This window comes from Neophocaena asiaeorientalis, unplaced genomic scaffold, assembly GCF_003031525.2.
Source record: "Neophocaena asiaeorientalis asiaeorientalis breed wild unplaced genomic scaffold, Neophocaena_asiaeorientalis_V1.1 scaffold40, whole genome shotgun sequence".
Taxonomy (NCBI): Eukaryota; Metazoa; Chordata; class Mammalia; order Artiodactyla; family Phocoenidae; genus Neophocaena; species Neophocaena asiaeorientalis.
Genome location: NW_020185335.1, coordinates 8,998,659 through 9,013,745, shown reverse-complemented (window position 1 = coordinate 9,013,745; position 15,087 = coordinate 8,998,659). Strand labels below are relative to the sequence as shown.

Genomic DNA, 15,087 nt, shown 5'->3' with positions numbered 1-15,087 from the left:
CTTTAGAAGTGGTGGCTTCTCTTATTATTGGGTCTTCATTTTTGCATTTGAAAACAAGACAAAAACCGAATCTACTGAGCCAGGAGTTGGAACCATCCCTTCTAGCTCCAAGATGCCAGCTCCGCCCCTCCCTGGAGCCCTGCAGGATGAGGGCAGGGTGGCTGGCAGGGACTGCTGGCATCGCCCATGCCCCTTGGGAACCAACCCCGCCTTAAACACCCCCCCGCACAACCCCTACACAAACAGGCAGAGGGTGTCAGTGGGCCCCTCCTTCCTTTGACCCCAGCTGGCCCAAACGCTGGAGAAGCTGGGGCAGCTGGGAGGCCCCAGACTTTTGAACACACTTCAGTATAGCCCATTCTATGTGGAAGGCACCTTCCGCTTGGGAAATGTTCCAAGCGCTAAAGGAAGACCTTGTGCCCTTTTAGAGACCTTGCTTCATCTTTTTCATTCATTCATCGTTCATTCATTTATTTAAAATCTAAGGGCTTAATGAGAACCCTCTGAGTACCAGATCCTGTGATGGGCTCAGAGGATAAACTGCTGACAAGACCAAGAGTCCCAGCCCTCTGGGAGCTTTAACAGGAAGCTCATTATACCTGCCATCAATGTGAGCAAAGAGCTGCAGGTGCCATTAGAATATACAAACCCACTGAGGGAGTCAGGATGCCAGACCTGAAGGACGAGCAGGGATTAGAATCCCCTGGAGGTTGTGCCTTCACTGGGCTGGTCTCAGAGACCCCAGGTAAGTCCAACCTGCAGCCGGGACAGGAGCAGAGGTCTCAAGGGAAGAGGACAGGGTTGCAGGCAGAGGGACAGCAATGTGCAAAGGCCCCAGACTGAAGGGCATTTGAGAAAGGACAGCATCCCCTAAGGCCCTTCCCTAATATGCTTTTGGACGGGATGGAATCAGAGCCGCCGGATCTGGACACATAGGCCATGTCTGTAGCTCAACTTTCCCCTTTCAACACGCAGGTGGGGCGACTTGAAAGTGAAGCAAGGAGACATTTTTAAGGGACAATAAACAGCAATTAAAAAGCGTGGCCGGAGCTACCCTTCCCAGCACTCGCTCTTTTTGCAGACGGCTCATGCAGTGCCTTTTTAAAATACACGTGCTAAACTTCTTAGCTTGGTTCCAAGGAAGCAAATCATTTCTAGAGCTTGATAAAAGGTTATAAAATCCTGCAGTGTGTGGGCAGCGGAAGGGAGTGTTTCCTCTCTGTGTATCATCCACAGGCTGAGGCCTCCACGAGGCGGGGGTGGGGTGGGAGGTGTGGTGGAGGTGGGCAGGCCTCAGGATTTGCCACCTGTGTGCTTTGTGACACCCCCATCGCATCCTGGAGCCAGGAGACACTCCAAGCGCAACACTATGGAACTTCCCAGAGTGACGGGCACAGAGGCCAGCAGCTCAGATGATGATTTTGTGGGACACGGCTGTTCATTCAATAGCCCTGAATCACATGGGGAGAAAGTTAATCCCTTTTTCTCTTCCAATCTTTCCAACTGGGTCAAGGCGAGAGTCTCAGTTAAGTGCCACTATGTCTTTGACACCTAATACTTTTCCAATGTTCTCTTTAAGGAAGAGATCAGGTCGTCGTCATAGGTTTCCTTCCAAACGAGTTAAGGGAAGAGTGAGTTGATTTAAATGAAAACATGATTTTGTAAACGTTAATAGAGGTGATAGGAAATACGGTGAAAAGCATGACAGAGATACACAAATGACTGCAGATGGGGAAATGCTGGAGAGAGGAGAAAGGACCCAACCCTGGAGTTGGACAAAGCTGGGTTCAGATGCGGGTCTTCCGCAGCTGGTTGGGAGGTGCCTGAACTCCTGCATGGAGGAGCCTGGAGGGTGGGAGAAGGCTCCCTGGGCTTCTGTTCCCTAGGCCTGCAGGGCCCTGAGAGAGGTCAGGGTGACCCTCTGGGACTCTTTCCAGGAGTTAGGCCTGCTCAGGAGATCAGGAGAGTTACACCCCTTACCAGCTCCAAGGAAGGGTTTAGAGCCAATCTTGGCTCTGCCACTGGGCTGTGTGACCTTGGGCACATTCCTTCACCTCTCTGTAAAATGAGGCTAACCTGAGGATCTCTCCCATAGATTGTTTTGATCAGTAAGTTAGGTAAGGAAAATACAAGGCTTAGCAAAGTACCTGCCACATAGAGTGCATTGAGTAAGGATGAGCCATCAAAACTGAATTGAATTGAATTTGGATTCATTTAAATTAATTAAGTCACGAAGTCAGGAAGTTCTGGAGCCAGAAGCCTCTGTAGCCTTTAAAACCAAACCCAGAGCCCTGGCAGCATCAGCGTAATTAAGGATAACATCTGGCCCAGGGGTCATTTTTAATGTAAGAACAGGACTGTTCAACATCAGGGAGACGGGTAAGCAACTGGTGATGAATCCCCACCATGGACTGTCAGGCCAATATTTAAAATGATGTCATAGAAGAATATTTAATGTCATGGAGAGATGTCTACATATACAAGTAGGTGGAAATAGTATGTATAGCAGTATACTAAATAGTAGGTACATATTCAGCCATGAAAAAAAATGAGGCCCCGATACGTGCTACAACACTGATGAACTGTGAAAACATGCTTCGTGAAAGAGGCCAGCCACGGAAGACTACATACTGTATGATTCCATTTATATGAGATATCTAGAATAGGCAAATACACAGAGATAGAAAGTAGATTAGTGGCTACTGGGCTGATAGTTAAAGGGTACAAGGTGTCTTTTGGGGAAATGAAAATGTTTTAAAATTGATTGTGCTCATGGTTGTACATTCAACTCTGTGAAGATGCTAAAAGCCATTGAATCGAACACTTTGTTTTGGTTTTTTTAAGATTTTCTTTTTAATGTTGACCATTTTTAAAGTCTTTATTTAGCTTGTTACAATGTTGCTTCTGTTTTATGTTTTGGTTTTTTGGCCGGCAGGGCATGTGGGACCTTAGCTCCCTGACCGGGGATTGAACTCTCACCCCCTGCATTGGAAGGCGAAGTCTTAACCACTGGATGGCCACAACTACTGAAGCCTGCTCGCCCAGAACCCGTGCTCTGCAACAAGAGAAGCCACCGAAATGAGAAGCCCGCGCACCGCAATGAAGAGTAGCCCCGCTCGCCGCAACTAGAGAAAGCCCGCGCGCAGCAACGAAGACCCAACATAGCCAAAAAAAAAAAAAGAACAGCTCATTTTGAATTTCAATATTAACGAAATTAGAGCCAAAGTCACTTCCTGAGTGGGCTCACATCTCCCAGGACTCAAGCCATTACCTTGTCCATGTGGAGGGGCACTGCAAACCTCTTGAGGGCTGGGACGGAGGTGAGCCTGGAGTTTTCCTTGAAGTTCTTGTTTAGGCTGGCCAAGTAGAAGAGCTGGTAAAGGCTGCTGTCCTCGTAGGCAATGATGTCGAACAGAAGGCAACTGTCCTCTTCGTAGGCATTGATGAAATTGATGAAATACCACCATGGGGTCCATGTAAAATTTGGTCAGCACGGACTTCCTCGTCCTTTGGTCAATGATGTGAATGTAAGTCTGAAAGGAGATGCACATCAGTGGTCAGCTCTTCCTCTGCAGGCCCAACACAGCGGCATCAGGCAGGGGACAAGACCCAGCCCTGCCATCCACTTGCTTGTGACCCTGAAGCATTCCCTCCCCTTTATGAGCCTCTCTGTACCACCTCCAGACACACGCAGAAGTGCTGAGGGAGGAGGGAAGCTTTGCTACCAGGGCCCCTTCCTCACCAGGAGGACAGTACCCAGGGAGATACAGGATCTGAGAGTGTATCGTCTCCCCAGCCTTCACTTGACTGTGATCCAGGTGGGCAGCGACAGGCCAGCTCCCAGGCCAGGCCAGGTTGGGGAAAAACAGTCAGGTCCAGCCCTCTAAGGCTTCTCAGGCCCCATTGGTGGCCAGCGCCCCTAAAACCCCTCCTGGGTCCCCTCTCCTGACCTTTGCCCGCTGCAGGTGTGGTTTCCCCGGTAACCCGGCTGCCCTGGAGGGCTGCGGTGCTGAGTGACGGCTCTAGTCAAGGAGTCCACGTGAGTATCGGCTCATTAGGCAACCTCAGGCACCTCTGGGTGTCACAGGCAGTATCACTCTGGGTTGCAAGTAGCCGTATCTGCAGCCCCAGTTGCCTAATCCAAGGAGGAAGGGGTATTTTCTTTCGTTTGGCAGCTCTGGCCTAACCATCCTCCTTCTGAAAGGAGGGAGGGGCTGCTCCCGGCTGCCATTTCCCCACCTCCTCTGGCTCATTGCTTCTGTCTCTCCTTTCCCAGAATCAGGCTTTGAAGTTAAGTGGGGGAGGGGCGAGGAGTAGTGTACAGAGGAGGAGGGCATTGGTAGGGAGGGTGGGTTTGGGGAGGTGAACACAGGCGTGGTTACTGTAGGCTTTCTTCCCCATAAACCCAATCCCAGGGTCAGCCACAGGGACTTCTTGGAAAGTTCTCCAAATGCATTCCAAAGCCCTTCCCAGGGCTCTGTGCCCCGTCCTCGAGGGCTCTGTCTTCTCACTGTGGTACACTCCAGGGCCAGAGGTTCCCAGGGGCTGCAGACTGGAGGCCTAGGGGGCCCCGACACTCCTGCTGGCGGGATGCTCGTGGTGCTGTGGAGCAAACCCACTTCCGCAGGCTCCCTGCTGGCCCCCTTGCCCAGCTCATTCAGTCCACAAACATTCATATGAGGGCCTAAGACACATCAGATACTTTCGGGGGAGCTGGAGAGAAAAAATAAAGCCACCCGCCCACTTTCATGGAGCATATACTTCAGTGGGGGTGAGGCCAAGGTCAGTGATCAATACATACAACATGTCAAGGATGACGAGTGAGCATGACTGAGAAAATGGAGTGGGGGTTGGAGAAAGCCTGTCGGGGGTTGGGGGGGTCTGTGATAGACAGGCGGACCTCAGGGATGGGGGAGTGTAGAGCGAGACCGGGATTGATCAAGGGAGGAAGCCATCTGGGGAAAAACATTCCAGGTGGAGGGGACACAAAATCAAAGGCCCTGAGGCAGGAACGTGTTTGGCAGGTTTGAAGTGTAGGAGGTGACCACGTGAGCAGGAAGCCAGCGGTTGGGATGAGGGCATGTGGGCCTTTATGGGCTGGTGAGTGAAGCCTTTGGATCCTATTCTGAGGAAGACGGGAAATCACCAGAAGGTTCTGAGCAGAGGAGGGATCTCGCCTAACCCCTTTGTTCCCTCGAGGACCTCACTCTCCTCCTTGAGAATACAGGCATCATAGAGGCGGCAGCCACACACGGGACACATATTCGCGTGGGAACACGACGATGCACGTGCTGCACAGAAAGAGGACTAGAAGGGTGTCGGATGGGTGGTGTGGCTCCCTCTGGAGGGGGCTGGACGGGGAGGAGGAAGGGGACTCGATCTGTTGCTTTCTACGCTTGTGTGCTATTTGAAGAGATGACACGGAGAATTACTTGATTCTTTTTCACAAGTAACAATAGCAAATAAATACTTACATACACCTATACATGAATAATGTATTCATACCCACATGTATACACACATACACACACGCAGACATCACATATACAGGGAGGTACATGTACATAACAGGCACACAGATATTCTGAGCACTCCACTCAGGTGCACCTAAATCGAAGACGTTTCTGTTACACCATCCGGTGGGACGCTCTGTCATCATGATGTCTAAATAATCTGTGACATCCCCTCCCCGCCCCCCAGCAGGGATGCTGAAAGGGCCTTGTCAATGGACGGCGGAGGCTGGAGGAGGCCAGGTGCCGGTCAGGGCTGATGAGCAGTCCCTTTGCTGCTTGGCGAGTAGGGGCTGCCTTGGCTGCCGGGGCTGCCTCGCCCAAGGTCCCACGCTCTTCTGCGGATGGTCTGCTCTACTGACTTACGGACGTCGGGGCATAAAGGCCCAGCCCCTTGCCCTAACTGGGGACCACTGTGAAGGACCATCCCAGCTTCAGAACTCGCTGGAAGGTCGGCTCATGCCTCTGGGGAGACTGCGTGGCAGCTGAGGGCCTCCCTACCGAAGCCACCCCTGCCTGTTGACCTCCATCTTGCTCTGGCCGTCCTCATGCTGTGGGGTTGCCGGCCCTGCCTTACCTTGTCCTCCCTGTGGAAAGCCAGGCAGGAAGCCCAGCTTGCGCCCCAGAGGTAGGCGGTTGCCATCTTGAGGATATCCATCTTGAAAGGCTGTTCGAGGAAAACGATGTAGCTCTCGGTGACTCCGAAGCTGTGGTAATAGCTCGGGGAGAGAAGCGAGTGCGAGGCGATGGAGCAGAACACCTCCATGTGTTTCAGGGGGCTCAGCCCCTTCTTCCCGCCCCCTAGAGAGAAGCCAGCCTCAGGGGCAGTGCAGGGCCTGGCGGCCCCCGAGGGGGCCACCGTCTCCTGCAGCGCGGCCTCTCAAACCCACCCGGCCGCTGAGAAGAACCTTCGAATGCGAGCCGACAGGAAACGGGGTGAAGGGGCTGCTGCCTGGCTGATGCAAGGACGGGGCCCTTCCCCCGTGAGATCTGGTCTGGCATCCAAAACCACTGCATCCCCAGGCTCTGGGCCTCTGGGCCAGGCATGTGCAACTCCAACACGGGGCTAACCCAGCCTCCACCTGTTTTCTACGTAGAGGTTTATCTGGACCGTGGCCCCTGCAGGGTCCACGGCTGCTTTGCTTTCGAGATTCAGAGTTGAGCACACGCAACGGAGACCATACAGGCGGCAAAGCCTCAAATACTTATTTTGTGGACCTTTACGGAAAACGTTTGCCAACCCCTGCTCTGGAGCAATGTTCCTCACTTTCACGTGCACGCGGATCATCTGGGCGTCATGACAAAATGTGGAGTGTGACTCAGTCTGTGGGGTGGGGCCCGAGGCCCTGCACTTCCGTCAAGCTCCCAGGCAGTGGGCTAGCTTCCCAAGGTTAAGCTTTGATATGTTGCTGAGAACCATCATTTGACGTGTACTTCACGGGGTTTCTATGAATTTCTTTTGGCATTGCCCGTTCTGAAACACCTGGGAATGAGACTAAGTGTCTATGGTAATGTGACAGATTGTGACAGTCAAGGTAGGCTGCACGATTCCCATTTTACAGGTGGGAAACTAGGGCTTGGTGGGACGCTCCATCATTACAGCCAGAGGCACAGGGTTAAGCCGGAAAGACACAGGCTCCTTAACCTGGCTGCCTACTCTGTTATTAGAGGGAAGGGAGAGACCAGGGGAAATCCTGCAGGAGTCCAAGTACCTTGCTCAGCATCCACCACGAAGGTGCTCAGGACTATTCGGTTTTCTTTTTCCTCTGCAAGGCCTCCCCACCCAGGCCTGGGGCTGGGTTATAATGAGTTACATGCAAGCTTCGCCACCTTTCTTGTGGCCACCTGTGCACACTGTAAACAGCTGGCTGGTGGGAGGGATGCTCTGGGTTGTGGAGCAGTTCTTTTCTTCAGCAAACCAATGGAACACAAAGCAAACTGAAAGGAAAGGCACCCGGGTCTGGGAGGCAGGACACAGGTGTGAATCCCAGCAAAGCTGCCAGCCTGGACCAGGTGTGCAGAGGGTACCTCCTGTGAGCCGTGCGCATGTCACCTGATGCCCCTGGGGCTCACAGTGCTCTGTCAAATGGCTAGACCACCCCCAGGTCTGCATTCTAGGATCCCAAGCCAGACCCTATATCCCTTTATTGGCTTAATTAATGGCAGTTCCATCTAACAAGAGCATTGTACCTTCTGACCTCGGGGGCTCCCATCTGCCAGCAGAGCCTGGAATCTGCTGAGGGGGGCGGGGGGGGGGCTCTCTGGGTGGGGGGGGGGGGGGGGGGGGGGGCTCTATGGGACTGTGAGGGAGGGGAGCCAGCAGGGATCACAGATGGAAACCGGCCTTCCTAAACCAGAAGGTCTAGCCAAGCACCCTCATAGTTCTGTCTCCTGAGCCTGCGCAGCCACTCTTGGAGGCCTGGTCTCCTGGGTGTGGTTCCCAAGAGAGTCCTGGACAAATAAGGGCTAGGAGCCCCGCCCTCCTTCCCCTCAGGAACAGAATCGGTCTGGGCTCCACACCAGGTTCCCGCCCCTAAATGGAGAAGGTCCAGGAGGCCAGCAGAACAGGGTGGGGATCTGGAGTGGGTGCCAGCAGGGCTGAGCTCCCTGAACAACCCTGGGAGCCTGGCTTCAGCGGCTGGGATGAAAGAGGACAGCACAGCCCTGACATACAGAGGTTTGTCAGAAAACTAAAAAAAATGAATGAAAGAAAGGAAGGATGGCTGGATGGCTGGATGATGGCTGGATGATGAATAGATTAATGGATGGATTGATAGGTAGATGATTAATGAATAATGGATAAATTAATGAATTAATGAACAGGAACCTAAAGAAAAGGAGGTTGGAATAGCAAAGGGATTCACTTCTTCCAAAAGGAAGCCTAGCATCATTTCTTTTCTCCTAAAGGAGAAAAGTGAGTTCATGGTCCTCTGAATCATCTGTGCGGGTAAGTGTCAGATTGAGTGCTGTGTTATCAACCAAAATCAGAACTCTTCCGAAAGAGCCACCCTTGGTGTCTGTACTCCATTACAGCCCCAGAATGACCCACCTGATACTGTGGCAGGGATCTTAAAGATCACATATTTTGTCTTCCCCTTGTCCACAATGGACGTACCAATGTTGAGAACATTTCCAGCGTCATCATAATGAGGATGTGATGTTGCCAGATTTACAGCCACATGTTTACGATAATCAACCTGCAAAACATGACAGCCACCTGGTTTTTGAAAGGGGAAAGGGTGAAATCCTGTGAAAAGCTGACTGACTCCAGGTTCAGAGAGATGATGGTTATTTTTGCACATCTCCTGATCTGAAAATAAGGCAGACATCACCTTTAAAGGAGATGTTTCCTCTTGCAACCTGATGTAACCTCGAGGGGGCCTCCCACAGCTAATAGGCTGCAGGGGACTTGGTGAGCTACATGTGTTTTCTCTGACAGTTGTTCCTACCCTGCCACCTGGCCTTGCCGGCAGAGAGGCAGCCTTAGGGCTAATCTTGGCCACTTCTTTGGTGAAGCTATTTAAATTCTCCCCTTTTGCATCCCACAGAGGCATAAATCTCTAGGCCTCTCTCATAGGGTTATTCTGGGAACAGAAAGGTTACAAAAACATTTTTTGGTCAAAGGGAAAAGAGACTAAGGAGCTCAGTAACGATCCCGACTCCTAACAGGCCACAACCATACAGCAATGGGGTGGCCCAGGAGCCAACTGCCTGCCCTTCTTCCCCCAGAATAGCACAACCTCCTCCAGCCAAAAGTCAGGCGATACCTCGTTCTCTCCTAGTAATTCCTCTCTGCAGCTCTGTGGAAAGCGTACATCAGTTGGACCTACGCCGCCTAGCCTAAAAGGAGCTGGACGTAATCTCACAGCTAAGGAAAGCACTCCTTCCAAGGGATCATTAAATTGTATTGCAAAGACATCCAGGCTTTGAACTGCCAGCTGAAGAAAACTGAAAGTGGGTCTATTGATCTTCACGAAAATGTAGACTTGATTCTACCCAGGAAAGGTATCTGCTTGGGCACTGATTTTTGCGCCCTTGCTCTGTGCCTAATGCCTCCCTCTTCAGGTCAATACAAGGCAGGGCTGCTGGGAGTCCTGGGTGGCCCAGTATGGTCATTCATTCAAATTTCCATTGAGGTCCCACTCAGTGTCAAGGAGTATGGATGCTGTTAGGGGTTGAATTGTATCTTCCAAAAAGATATGTTGAAGTCCTAACCCCTGGTGCCTAAATTTGGAAATAGGGTCTTTGTAGATGTAATCAAGTTAAAAAGAGGTCATTCTGGATTAGGATGGGCCTTCACACAATGATTTGTAGCTTTGCAAGAGATTGGATTACAACAATTATTGGTTGTTCCTATAAACCAAGGAACAACCACCAGAAGCTGGAAGAGGCAGAGAAGGATCCTCCCCTAGAAACTTCAGAGAGAGAATGGCCCTGCCGATACCTTGATTTCAGACTTCCAGCCTCCAGAACTGTGAGAGGATACATTTCTGTTGTCTTAAGCCACCTAAGATACATTTCTGTTGTATTCCTTTGTTATGGGAGTCCTAGGAATGAATACAGACACAAAGATGACAGGACACAGTCCTGCTGTAAGGAAGCTTAGAATCTAGTGCTAAGTGCTGAGCTGGGAGAGCCCAAGACCCAAGGGCATCAGAGGAGGGCTCCTCTGTGAGTTCCTGCAGGCTCCTGGCCTCCTGCAGGGGGTCCCTTTCTTGACTCAAGAACTGAGGCTGGTTGTAGATTTACTGATACCTTCTCCAGGGTTTCCAGGGTCTGGGGATTGATCTTCCTGATGTAATTGGTCTCCGTGGTTGCATAGAAGTCTTCTCCACACTTCATGATGTTGATCAGACAGTTGTCTGTGAAATCAGGGATGGTGTGGGACAGGTAGGAGAAAGCTCTGGGGAGGAAGCAAGTCAACGGGGTCAATGGCTGTGTCCACCCAGCTGGAAAGTTCTACTCGAGATGGTTTTAATTTTCCCACCACTTAAAACACTCTACTTCAACTAAGGGAGAAAAAGTACTGGGTCCTAATGGGTTCCTTGAGGAATCCTGAGGACTCAGAGATCAAGTTACCCAAAAATACCACCACATTCAATCAGCTAAGGAGGGAGTCAGCTGAGACAACAAGGCTGCCCACTGAGCCCCCCCTGGGCTACCCAAATCCCAAAGTCTGCTGCACCAGAGCCATCAAGACCTGGTGGATTGTTCTGAAGTATTTTAAGAAGCTCTACAGAAATCATAGTCATACCCATAATGGCCCCCCAAAGACTAGCAAAACAGCTAATCTGCTTTGCGCAGGAATGTGAGCCCACCCTGGTTACCCAACTTTGTACAGGATATTAGATTTTTGAAAAAGAAAAGTAAACTAATTATGAGTTAAGAACTGATCACTTGATTAGAAGGCAAACTCAAAGCAGGAAGTCCTGACCCCGTGTACTGGTTAGTGCTCCCCCTACTGGCAAACAGTGTAACAGCAAGGAGGCCCCACAGGCTGCAGTTTTAAATTCATTCCCTCCCCTCCCCCAGGCTCCTCCCCCAGCAGGGAATGGGAGTTCCCCGCTTGCTGTGTGCCGGACTCAGCACTAGACGCTAAGACTGGAGAGATGATGTCAGTTCTGGAAAAGTAGAAGCCAGCCTCCCTCTCTGGGCCAGTCTACCCCTAAGACATTTCACAACCCTTCTATGTCTAAAGAGTATCAGAAAGGAGGTACTGATGGCTGGCCTGATTCCCTGGCCAACAATTTAAGTGTTGAACATGTATGTAATACATTCATATGCATCACAACCCAGACGATTTTAACTGTATACAACTGAAAATTTCCCCATCCTTCCTCTCATCAGTTCCCCACCTCCCTCATGCATCCTTCCAGAGTTTCTGCACATACGAAAATAAATCTAGATTTCCCCGTGCCTTCTTACACAAAGTATAGCATATTATATGCTTTCTACACTTCGCTTTTTTTTTTTTTTTCCACTTAACAGTATATCTTGGAAATCTTTCATTTGGAACATAGAGAGCATCCTCATTCCTTTATTTACACCTGCCTGGTATTTTCCTGTAGTGTTACTGTGATTTATTTAACCACTCCTCTGTTGATGATCATTTGAGTTATTTTAAGTTCCTCATCATAACAAATAATTCAGCCATGAATAACCTTGTACATTTGTCATTTCAGACACAAGCAAGTACCCCTCTGGACTGAAGGGAATGTGCATTTGTAATTTTGAAAGATAATTCCAAAGTGCTCTCCCACCAGCTATGTGGGAGAACACCCAACAATCTGTCAGATGCTCTTTGCCTCTCTTGCTGTCAGTGATCAAAAACTGCGTAGCGTATATGGTCAAAGGCCATCATGGGAAATTTTCCACCCAACATACAGACAGCCAACTGGAGCAAACACTGGTTGTTTTGACTGTAAAGGACATTGGAAAGCAGAACTAGATTCAAAATGGACAGTTATTTGGAAAATATGTTTTTGCAGGGGTCTGGATAGGCCATTGTTCCAAATTCTGACACCACAATCCTATTCGCTTCAATATTGGCATTGTAGGTATCACTTCTCAGGTATTTGCTCCTGTAATAGACTTCACCTGAAAGAGAAGCAGCAGAATCATCCCAGACTGACACCTTTACAGGGCTTTGACTGGGATAGTCCCTTTAATGTGTGTGCTAGATAAAACAAGCATTTGGAGGGAACTCTCACACACATTTCGGCAAGGTTGAGACTCACAACAATATGTCCAGGTAAGTATTCCTGTTCCCAGCCCCATCTTCATATGAGGGAACTGAGGCTCAGAAATGTTCCATCCCGTTGCCCAGCATCACCCAGAGAGGTGCTGACCCAGGCCATCAACCACCCCTTCCACCATATTTGTATCTTTCCAGGTAAGGTCCAGATTTGGAGGATTAGTCCAGAAGGCCCCGTACTTAGGCTAGGTTTCTCCAGGGCCCTGTTCAGTTCTGGGGGCCCTACACTGACAATTTAGCCCCTGGAGTAACATTTCATATCTCTTTGCAACCAGGGAGCACCCTTATACCCAATTCTGCACACAGTAGAGGGTCAGTACATGTGTTGATGACACTGCAGAGAATCTGACTCACTCCAGAAAAGCATGGACTCTTGACTAGTCCACCAAGACCAACCTGAAAATATACCAGATGGTTCTAGACCTATATTAATTTCCTATGGCTGCTGTTACAAATGATCATAAATGTAGTGGCTTAAAACAACACAAATTTGTTATCTTACTGTGTTGGAAGACATCGTCTGAAATGGGTTTTACAAGGCAAAAATCGAAGTGTCAGCAAGGCTAGTTCCTCCTGGAGGCTCTAGGGGAGAACCTAGAAGCTGCCTTTATTCCTTGGCTTGTGGCTGCATCACTCTGAGCTCTGATTTGCTGTCACATCTTTTCTGACTCTGACCCTCCTGCCTTCCTCTTTCCTTTATGACTACACCGAGCCCACCCTGATAATCCAGGACAATCTCCCCATCTCAATGTCCTTAACTTAATCACATCTGCAAGACCCTTTTACCATGTAGAATAGCACATAATATATTCACAGGTTCCTTCTGGGGAGAGAAGGGGGAGGGAAGGGGAGAGAGGCGAGAGGGAAGAAGGGAGAGACATATGGAGGGAGAGAGATACATATACTTTTCGTGGGTGTGGGTGAGTCAGGAGAGGCTTCACAGAGGAGGTAGCACTTGAAAAAGCCCTTGAAGGATGAGTAGAATTGAACTGCAACAGATCCGGGAGGTGGGGCTAGGAAGAGGGTCAGGTGTTCCCATGGACTCTCCCCAGAAAGTCTGTAAGCAAAGACCTAGGGGTGGGGAGTACAGCCCGCTTCCTGGAAGGGCTAAGTCAGTGTGGGCTGGAACACCAGGCACTTGGGAGCAGCAGGCATGAGATGAGGCTGGGGGTCATGTGGGGACCTTACTAAGTCTTCAGGGCTGTGAATACTGAGGCCTTTGACCTTTGTAGTGGCCTATCCGGACCCCTGCAAAAACATATTTTCCAAGTAACTGTCCATTTTGAATCTAGTCCTGCTTTCCAATGTCCTTTACAGTCAAAACAACCAGCGTTTGCTCCGGATGGCTGTCTGTAGGTTGGGTGGATCATTTGAAACCTCTAGGGTTTGTTTTTGGTTTTTTTTTTTTGCGGTACGCGGGCCTCTCACTGCTGCGGCCTCTCCTGCTGCGGAGCACAGGCTCTGGACGCGCAGGCTCAGCAGCCATGGCTCACGGGCCCAGCCGCTCCGCGGCACGAACCGGCGTCCCCTGCAATCGGCAGGCGGACTCGCAACCACTGCGCCACCAGGGAAGCCCCTCGTCTAGGGTTTTTGTTTCATTTTATTTTGCCATTAGTTAGAAAATGACATTATGTTGACTTTTCCCCTCTAGAGAACACATTCCTTGCTGTAGTATAACCTATGCTTCCAGGGTTGGTACAATGACAACATGCAAAAAAGTAGGACCCAGGATATACTGACAGTTTGTTCCCATAAAAAAGAGGTTCATCAGAGAAACGCCCTTCATGTATCCACTGTCACAATGATGGGCTTCAAGGAGAGACTGAATCCCAAGAAATTCCTGCCCAGGGCCTTTTTATATTTTCAGGAGAGGAAATGAAACTAAGAGCTAACATTTATTGAGCATGTGTGTGCTAATCACTGTGAGGGCACTTTATGTGTATTATCTGGTTTAATCCTCTGAACATAAGAAGTGTGTAGAAGACTCTAACTAGAAAAGTATTCTTTAGGGAAAAAAAAATCAACTTAATGTCATTTGCTAATTAACAGCCAAATAAAACAAAATTTAAACAATGCTTGAAGGTTTCAGATTTCTTACAAAATGAAGGGCAAAGGGCTTGGGCACTCACGACCCTGCAAGCCCATTTCCCAGCTAATAAGTTGAGGCACAGAGAGGTTAAGTACCTTGCCTTAAGCCACATAGCTAGCGAGTGGTAAACTGGACTCAAAAGCTGGCAACTGGAAGATCCTGACACAGCGACCACGTCAATTGACCATTCTATCTGTTCCTTGTTATTAAAAATATACCTATAGAAATATGCTACCATAACTGTATGGTTTGGTGAAGTTTCACAAATTAAACCTACCCATATAAACTACTTCCTGATCAAGAAACAGAATGTGAGCAGTCTTTGGGAAGGCCGCTCATATCTCATCCTGTACTAGCCTCCCCGATCCCAACCCTGCAGGGGAACCACTATCTTGACTTCCAACAGTCTTGGTTAGTTTTGCCCTCAGGGTTGCGTTTTCACCTCTGTTTCCAAAGGATGTGAGTGTACGTTTCAGCAGTGATGACTCCAACCTGTGCATTTAAGTGGCAATAGCAACAATAATGGTAACACTCGTCATGATAAAATTAGAAGAGACCATGAAAGACCTTCTGGTGCTTTCTCCAGTCTTCAGGAGGTAAACTGTGTGTCAGATAATCATCTGTCCTCTTTGCAAGCATCTTTTCAGGGGTGGCTACTGTACATCAGTATCTCTGAGATATTTGGTGGGGGGAGCTTTGTCCCTGGGGCAGCGGAAAGGAACATGGAGGAATGG

The 15,087-nt window shown here is 49.6% G+C and overlaps 1 protein-coding gene across 1 annotated transcript in view; it reads right to left on the bottom strand.

The window, feature by feature from the left end:
- BCO1 (beta-carotene oxygenase 1) overlaps nucleotides 1-15,087 on the bottom strand; it is a 55,851-nt gene that overhangs the window by 30,221 nt on the left and 10,543 nt on the right. The window contains 6 exon segments of the mRNA XM_024735720.1: nucleotides 3,272-3,448; nucleotides 3,450-3,533; nucleotides 6,088-6,311; nucleotides 8,560-8,707; nucleotides 10,266-10,413; nucleotides 11,972-12,107. Coding sequence (XP_024591488.1) covers nucleotides 3,272-3,448; nucleotides 3,450-3,533; nucleotides 6,088-6,311; nucleotides 8,560-8,707; nucleotides 10,266-10,413; nucleotides 11,972-12,107 — 917 coding nt within the window.